Consider the following 9611-nt stretch of genomic DNA (forward strand, 5'->3'; position numbering starts at 1 on the left):
CATATCTTGGTCCATCACCTTCTTACAAAAGAGGCTGACGACTCGACTCTTCACCCTGCGTCTTTGGACAAACCCCCCCTCCGAGTCACTCACTGTAAAGCGCCATGGGGTCATTGAAAATGTGCTATTTAAATCCAGCTTCCGGTGATTATTATTATTATTATTATTAGCAAAGAAAAAACTCAAACACAAAAGTTAATTTCCTATTGGCTAATAATAACAATTAAAACAATATAATAATAACAAAATTATTATTATGATAATAATTGTAATCCTATCACAATCATAATCATAATATAAAAATATTAATAATAATGATAATAATAATAATAATAAGGAAGGATCATTTGTCCGGAGATTCAGAAAGGAATGGGCCCTATATATTCACCAAGCAGCCATCTTAGTTCTGAAGCATTAGAGGTGAGTAAGGCCCATTGAGTACATATGGCGTACGCTTCTCTGTTCTGTTCTCCTGACAAATACGTTGTTACTCATAAAGGGCATGCAACCACACAGTGTTTCTGAGCAACAGAATGCACCCATACAGAAGGACGATGACACACGTTAAGTGAGGGGCCACTCTCTGAGAACCCGGAACGGGCCCCAGTCAAACAGGGCTCAGCGCTTCCGCTAGAACTATACCTTACTAAACTGTACCAATTATAATAATAATGGAATGTTATGTAATATGCTGAAACTGTGAACTGACTGTGTGTCTGTTTTTGTATATACTGTAAGTCTGACACCACACTGTGCGGTCTCCTCTTTAACCCAAACCAAATAAGAGTGAACCAAATATGAATGATTGGATGAGGTACTACGCACTAGAAGTATAAATAAAGCTGGGGAACCGAAAAGACACGCAGACATACTAGATTCTCTGCATAATAAATGAGGCCAGAGTACACAGACAACCGGTAGGTTTTGTCCATTTAATGGAAAATATTTTTGGAGTCAACAGCAAACAGCTGGACCACCGGCTCCTTCCCCTGAAAAAAAGGATAATCGTGCACGGTTCTCATTGATGCCACACACACACACACACACACACACACACACACACACACACACACACACACACACACACACACACACACACACACACACACACACACACACACACACGCAAACGTACGTCGACAAACATCTCCATCACGTGTGTACGAACTGGTAACAATTCAATGTCAAGACATTTGGGTGAGTAATGCATAAATGTCCCATTGAATAATAGGCTATATAATAAGAGTTTCTCATTTGCTATTTGCAACATATCGTACATCGAGAAGGGTTGGGGATTAGAATATATATCACTACAATATTTACACATGATTCCAGTAATGTTTGCTCCACAATTGTCTTAAACTATCTGTTAGATTATTGGACATTGATACATAGTGTTCTTTGATCTCTACTTCGGTGAAGCGTGTTTATCCTTACATTGCAAGACATCACACTGTTATTCGAAGATCAACATGGAGACTTGGCCTATAACCACCACGCTTGCATGTTGTTTTTAAATTATCACAGAAATAAATACAAAAAAAAAGAACAAAAAAAAAATCTCGGAAAGAAATCATGGTGGGTTCAATGTGTGCTACATCTGTTGGTGGCAGCTATAAGTTATTTATTTATGCATATTATATTTATTTATATAATAATAATAATAATAATGTATTTTTCACCCCACCAGACATCTGGGGCTGATACACATATGGTTTGATTGGGACAGGGTAATAAAGAAAGCAAAGCAATATGAACACAATGCCAAACCAATTATTATGAATTCAATTCTAGTAATCACTAGTCTAAATCCCTCAAATATTCCCGAGCTCATACAGTGAGAGATCTCAGGGTTTATCTTTTTATCATCAAAGAGACAACCTACAAGACTGTGTGATATAACGTCTCCATCTCAATACAACCCCTTTAACATAATTATTGCCCTCAAATGGACCCAAATGACCCTGCCACCCCAGCCAAACAAACATCACAATAATCAAATACACAAGTAAGTTGTGGGTTTGGCAAATAGGGGATCATTAAGCATCGAAAGATTTTGAGCTGAGAGAGTTCAGCAAAATCAAGGTGTCGGCCATAACACTAATCATGGGTATGTTCCTTTCATTTCAGAGGGTGCATTCGTAGAAGACTTATCTCCACTAGATGAGTCTACTACCGCTGCTCTGGCCCATAGAAGGAGAAGACACATCGTCAGTGTTATGATCGGCACGGGTTCGTCCTGCAATGACGCTTCTGTGAGAAGGATGGGTTGTGGGTTCAAAGGTGACCCGGGTGCATGACACACAATGCAGGGCATGCCGTAGGGCTAAACAACAGAACAAGGTGCTGAAGGAGCCTCATGCTTAAAGACTCCTTTCTGGGATGACGGCTGTGGCTCTCGGATTAGGGCTGACCTAAACATTGATACGCGCAACAGGAGTGGAGCTTATTCAGCTTGGGAGCTTTCACTGTTTCTTTCTCGTGTATTATTTCAGTGGAATTTATTGTTTCAGTTTGGTCTGTATATATTATTCAGGGTTTGGGTTCCTCTTTGACCCTGTTCAGAACTAAAAATATGGTTCAGTCGATGATCGATCAACAATCCGATCAATTCTTGGAATTAATTGTGAAACAATGTTCAGGACAATCGTATGAATCATTGTCGTGTAAACTGGCTCAGTCCACAATGGAAAAACAATGGATTGAATGTATAAATAATTTCATGTAACTTCTACAAGTAGTCACCATTCCTTTCAAGATGAAATACGGTGGCACTTTAATGATCAAACGGGAAATGGGGGAAAACCACCCCGTGCATCACGACATAAGCTAAGTTGATCGGCTGCGGTGTCCGCAGCCGATCACAGCTAGTGTTACCACCACTAGCTGTGATCGTACGGCTTCCCATAGGTCTGAACAGGGCCCTCGCTGTGATTTAGTTAGGTTTGTTTGCTATGGCTACGGGCAAATGTTAACGGCAGGATGGCAAGGCGAGTGTATGTGGGTCCCGGTGTATCTTTATATGTGTGTGTGTGTGTGTGTGTGTGTGCGCGTCTGTGCATGTGTGTGTCAGTGTGTGTGGAGTAGACTATGGCTGAGGTGGGCTCAGGGAAGGCCGTCAGGACCGTTCAGACCCCCCCCCCCCGAAAAAAGGATGATGAGGTTCTTGTCGCGCGTGAGACTGTGTCAATATGGCCCCTACCACCCTCTTCCCAAAGAAACAAGCATCTTCTTCTAACATTAAACCGGTTCAGTGGCTGGAGAGACAGGCGGGAGCAGTGTGTGTGTGTGGGGGGACGGGGGATATTTTGGCTTCTGAATATGAGGGGGACGGGGGGACGGGGGTTAAATAAGTTCCAGAGCGCGGTGCTGCGCGGTCCACTAATCGGCGTAGAGGATGAATCCGGAGAAGGTGCTGTACTTGTTGTTGTTCCCCCCGTGGGCCTTGCCCCCGTCCAGCTTGATGTAGACCTCGTCGCCCGGCTCCAGGTGAAGCACCACGCTGTTGCTGGCGTAGTCGTAGTTCTGGTCGGCGTCCTGGGCGATGGCGCTCGCCCGTACCTGCGGGCGGGGCGAAGGAGCGTGAGAGGGGGCGGGGTTTAGGGCACGAGAGCGGCAAGCCGAGACAGACCGCGGCACACCACAGAGGAGACGATGATGCATGGATGAGCAAAGGCATTCGGGCCTCTGACGCACGCACACACACACACACACACACACAGGCGCACACACACACACACACACACACACACACACAGACACACACACAGACACACACAGACACACACACACACACACACACACACACACACACACACACACACACACACACACACACACACACACATACAGACACACACACACACACACACACACACACACACACACTCAAAAATAGACATGGCCTTTTGATGACGGTGAGGAATCCCCTTCTTGATGATGAAATGAAACACTTATAGTCGGGATATCCGCTCTTGAAAATCCTGATTTTGTGTTTGTCAGTGGCCAATCAAGGTTAGGGTTAACTTCCAAGTCTATGAGATTGAAGTAGGATATAGTTACCAAACTTTTGGGTAGAAGCATTTCACATTTAAATCATGGCTGAAACTCTTCAGTTAGAAGTCACCTTTTGCCCAATGTTCTCATTATGTCTGCACGCGTCCTCATTAAAGAAATAAATAAAGGCATATCTATGTAAATCAGTGCCTGATTGAATCTGTTTATTCAAATGATATGCATGGGTCTAAAATTATTACTCACATCAGGCTTTGCTGTGTTTAAATACATTATTACAGTATTATAAAGGTCATATGTTAGCATGTGCGTATGCATGTTTAGTTTTTCCCAAAAATTATATAATAACCTAATAATATAAAAAAGGGAAAATGTTGGCTTTGTCTAAAAAATGTAACAGGCTTACTGACGTTCGGAATATTAAATTCAGCAACAATTATCCATCAATCTGAGACATTTATTTCAAACACCTTAAATTGTTGATCTAAAAAAAATGAATAATTTTTGTGATGTCAATCGATGTTTGTGCGGTGTTTTTCCGGAACAAGGCCCCTATAGAAGGCCCCGTGGCTGGCTCGATGCTGGTTGGACTGCGATCGGCGATCCATTACGTTAGGCCTATATGTAAGGCTGATGGACAGGGAGGCGACGCGCTTGGTGAAGCCGCTCTGTGAGTCGTGGGAGCTAACAGTGCCTCAGAGTGACACCGAGTATAGCCCCGGGGGATACAGATTAGATCTGCTGTCTGACAGCCCCGCCATGTAGCCTTTGATCAAGAGACTGGCTTCGTACAGGGGTGGGGCGGGGGGGGGGAAATGGCAAAAACAGTGACAAGCGCGAGTTGTGTGTGTGTGTGTGTGTGTGTGTGTGTGTGTGTGTGTGTGTGTGTGTGTGTGTGTGTGTGTGTGTGTGTGTGTGTGTGTGTGTGTGTGTGAATTTAAATGTGCCTGTGTTTATGTGTGTGATTTTCTGATTGTGTGCATGTAACTGTTGGGAGTGAAATAATGAATGTAATAATAATAATAATTATTATTATATTCATTATTGATTATTGCGATAGGCTATATATTATTGGTAATTATTCTATTATTAGCCTAATCATAATTTAATATTTGAAATTGGTTCAATACAAAATAGATTCAAATGAGATTACGCTGGTCGTAATGTTATCTTTTTATTGTGTGACCATGTGTTTTGTTTTCAAAATAAATGCGGGATGAAGAATGACGTGTGACTGCGTTACGACCCGTTGGGGTTTCCGCCTCGCTCGCGCACCCCTCGTCAATCAATCCCCAACGAGGGACGTCACGCGCCACTCCACTATGGCCGATTTAGTTCAAATGACGTTAACGTGCACTTTGTGTGACTTTAAACAACATAAGTTACGGAATGGGACACCCTAATTCTTCCAATCATCGGGCGAAGTGTATTTGTGCGTGCCAAGCGTGCGTGTATGTGTGTTCGCGTGAATATACACAACGAGAACGAGGGTGTGCGCGCGGCGTGCTCCTACCTGGTTGTTCTTACACAGGTCTGCCCACATGCTCGTGCCGTCGCCGCCGCGCATCAGGACGTGGTAGGTGAAGAAATAAATCCCCGGGATCGAGCAGGTGAACTTCCCGGTCGTGGGGTCGTAGTGGTTCCCCAAATTCGTCACCACGTCGTCAAACTTCAGCACCTCGTATCCCTCGTGCTGCTTTTTAAGACCCGCGTAAAAGGCGATCTTGGGCACGGTGCTGTAGGTGGCGGCGCTGATGGCACCGGCAGCGGTGTTCGGTCCTGCCGGTCCCGGTAGACCGGGCCGTCCCGGTTCTCCCTTATCCCCCGGCGGCCCGGGGTGACCGGGTGGTCCTTGCTCACCCGGGGGACCCCTCGGACCCGTCTTCCCTGGACTCCCTGGTTCCCCCTTCGGACCTTGGATGAACGTGGGTGCGGACTCCGCAAAGCTGTTATCGCGCAGGGTGTCCGCCCTGGCGGTGCTCGTGGGCGAATTGGTGCCGTAAGGGCATACCCATCGGCACGGGCCGAACATCTCAAGGTGCGACGAGGTTCCCGCGGAATTAACCAGAACCGGGATGAGAATGACCAGTAGCAGCACCATGACCACCCCCAGCACCCCCGCCGCGACCAGCCGCTTCCTACCGACCAGGCGAGTCAGCGCAGGGCGATCCGGCTGTCTGCTTTTGGGTGAAATGTTGCCGGCTGTTGAGGTATCCCTTCAGATGGAAATAAAAGTAGACCAGCTACCAAGCCGACCTTAGTCGGGGATGTTAATGAACTTTTTAAGGGCAGAACCCCTTACGTTTTGTTTTGGTCCAGATGTCTCAGTCTCTCCCTCCAATCTCTCTCTCTCTCTCTCTCTCTCTCTCTCTCTCTCTCTCTCTCTCTCTCTCTCTCTCTCTCTCTCTCTCTCTCTCTCTCTCCCTCTCTCTCTCTCCCTCTCTCTCTCTCCCTCTCTCTCTCTCTCCCTCTCTCTCTCTCCCTCTCTCTCTCTCTCTCTCTCTCTCTCTCTCTCTCTCTCTCTCTCTCTCTCTCTCTCTCTCTCTCTCTCTCTCTCTCTCTCTCTCTGCGTCTCAGTTTCTCCACACTACTTTAAGTGCTGATGTTTGATTATTCAACTCTCACTGTGAGAAACTTCAGCCCTTTCTCAGGCTGCCGGGTATTCACTCGTCACTGGCTTCCAAAAGGCACCGGACATCTCTCGCGCGTTGGTCTGCGCTTTAAATCCGGTCCACGTGCGCGAAGAGAGACAGGGCGCGCGAATGTCAAGCAGCAGAACAATCCTCCTTTTGATCCCAATGTAAACCTTGGCACTGTAGCTCCAAAAACAACAACAATAACAACAACAACAACCACCCGACTGAACACTGAACCGGAACACGTCCTTCAACACATGGACCTATAAGTCTTGATTAGTTGGCTTAAGGAGCAATAGAAAAAAAAAGCTCATATCTGATGACGATCGTTGTGGGGGAAAAAAAAAAAATGCAATGGTCTTTGGAGAGAGCACACGGGCATCTGCGATGTGCAACACACTGGTCAGAAAGGCTGAGGCGAAATGAAGGGGAGGGCAAGATAACGGCGCGTCTTATAGAAGATGGAAATCTCGCAGTGCCGGTGACACCACCCACCGGCTTACCGTTAGACACACATGGGGGATGTCTGTCTCAAATCCAATGGTACATCAAACCATTCCACAACGCCAATTTAAAGAAAATAAGTGAGTGGGTTTTTGGACTGAACAAAACACCCCATCATTAAATAAATAAATAGATAAAAAGTACGGGTGTAACGATTCACCGATATAATCGGTAACCGGTTGGATTAACACAGATGCGACTACATCGTGGGCCCCTGAATAGTTTTTAAATGATCGAGAATTGGTCAATGCACCGATTTAACTTGCGAGTCAGTTGAGTGAAGCTTTAGGATATTTTGACAATAATTCTCAAAAACCTTTTTGACCAATCAGATCGCTCAAAAATAGTCAGATAGTTCCATATTAAAACGTATTGTCCCTGAATGGTATCATAGCGCATGTATCTAAATACATAGTATCGGATCGTCCTATAAAGGAGAGATGCACAATAGATAAAAGGCCAAATTTCACAGCAGCAGTAATTGATGAATCGCTTGAGCTCATAATGTGAGCCAGCCATTCGTCTTGACCGTTCAGGACAGGTGTCCAGGGAATGATCGCGCATAAGATATTGAAATCCAAGTGACCGCACGCCCGGGTTCATTAGGCTTCCAGATGTACACGTATTGAGCGCGTGATGTATCGCGGGTCCCTGAAAATGAGCTATGAAGGTAGCGGGCCGATCATTGAAACGGCACTTCCGTCAATAAAGGAGCCGCAAATGATTAATTGCTGGAGAGGTCTTTAAGGGGAGCCAAAAACAAGTTAAATCTCGTCCCCACGATTAAAAGGAGACGAGACATTCACATTGTGTCTCTGCCCTATCAGGAAAACAAAGTTGCTTAAAGGATACTGAATAGATTTAGTCAAATTGAAGAGTCATCAAGACGCTTCAGAAGGGATGACTTGACACGCATCACACACACACACAAGTGCACGTACCCCCGCCACATCGCTCACTCACTCTCTCTCGCGCGCACACACACACATACAGACACACACACACACACGCTTAGGAAACCAGAGCAGGCTTCAACTTACTTTTGGAAAAACTAAATGAAGAATACTTGAAGGGTGTACACACACACACACACACGCACGCACGCACACACACACACACACACACACACACACACACACACACACACACACACACACACACACATACACACACATCCACACACACACACGCACACACACACACGCACGCACGCACGCACGCACGCACGCACGCACGCACGCACGCACACGCACACACTCACACACACACACACACACACACACACACACACACACACACACACACACACACACACACACACAAACACAAACACACACCTGTATGGCACCTGTCATGATCCATTACAGCAGGGTCTGGGGTTGTGTTAGGACAGGGTCTCACCCTCCCCCCCCCCCCCCCCCATTAAGGTGTCAAGGTGCAGGCCCCTTAAAGACACCGAGAACCGCCCCAACACACATCCCACCCATAAATCAAGCCGGGGAGAAATCAATGGGCTTTGGTTAGCCCAGGACCTACCGCGTCCTTGGAAGGCGTGAGTTGAATCCAAAGAAGAGGCGTGGGCGGATTAAAAAAAAAAAAAAACTGTGATGGGAGAACGTAAACTTATAATTAGAAGAAACACCTAACAAGGAAAACAAGACTAAATTCACCTGAAGTGAACCTTGGTTGGAGACAATCACTTGGCGGACATTTTTTGTTGTTGGATTGTTTTTGATTCAGTTTTCAATGTTTGCGTTGTTGTGGTTGTTGTGGTTGTTGTTGTGGTTGTTGTTGTTGTTGTTGTTGGTGAGCAGCTTAAGTAAACAGGGCTGGTTGGAAAAAGGTCACGACTACACGCCCACTCTGGGTAATGACAGATTCCCACCAGCAGGGGCTTCATTTATCAGCCGGAGCTTAGCTTTTTTAATAGACCCCGACTGAATTGCGATAGAGTCTGGGTCAGATTGCCATTACTCTGGATCTCCTTGGTGATGAATCGTCCACTATGGGATTAGGTTGGAAATAGGGCTTTGCTTCTTTCTTTGTCTATTCCTTCCCAACTTTTAGGAGCAGTTTGTGAGGAACATCATGATGGGCCCCGTTTTAGGCTTATAAAAGATGCTTAAGAAGAACAGGAACACCATGACCTCTTGCCTGATTCAAAAAAACAAATGCCATTTTTAATTATATAAGGCACTTTAAAAGGTGTAAATTGCTAGATTGGGCCGAATTAGTCCAACAACCTCCAAACCAATAGGGGTCAGCATATCGCCAGACAGTTGTGGTGCACATGCCTTTAGTATGCTGAACATCTGAACCGCATATCAACAAACTAGCTTACGTGTAGACAACATATTTTCACTAGTAACTTAGGTAGACAGGTTAGAGGGCTACGGTGTAGTTCTGAAGTGAATCAGTTAGTGCGTAGGTGCTCTTTGTTACACAAAAACATAGTTT

The 9611-nt window shown here is 45.6% G+C and overlaps 1 protein-coding gene across 1 annotated transcript; it reads right to left on the bottom strand.

Annotated features, from left to right (window-relative positions):
- Positions 1–923: 923 nt before the first annotated feature.
- c1ql3a (complement component 1, q subcomponent-like 3a) lies at positions 924–6393 on the bottom strand. The gene is made up of 2 exons (XM_030349689.1): positions 5528–6393; positions 924–3561 (listed from the first exon to the last, which is right to left on the bottom strand). The coding sequence occupies exons 1-2, from the start codon at positions 6113–6115 to the stop codon at positions 3382–3384; spliced, it is 768 nt and encodes a 255-aa protein (XP_030205549.1). The 5' UTR covers positions 6116–6393; the 3' UTR covers positions 924–3381.
- Between the last annotated feature and the right edge of the window lie 3218 nt (positions 6394–9611).

Source organism: Gadus morhua, chromosome 23, assembly GCF_902167405.1.
Source record: "Gadus morhua chromosome 23, gadMor3.0, whole genome shotgun sequence".
NCBI lineage: Eukaryota > Metazoa > Chordata > Actinopteri > Gadiformes > Gadidae > Gadus > Gadus morhua.

What these genes read in the sequence shown, in the direction of transcription:
- c1ql3a (XM_030349689.1), bottom strand. Translation starts at nt 6,115, where the DNA reads ATGGTGCTGCTACTGGTCATTCTCATCCCGGTTCTGGTTAATTCCGCG. An exon ending in ACCTGTGTAAGAACAACCAG is followed by an intron (nt 3,562 to 5,527) that starts GTAGGAGCACGC and finishes CCCCGCCCGCAG; the next exon opens with GTACGGGCGAGCGCCATCGC.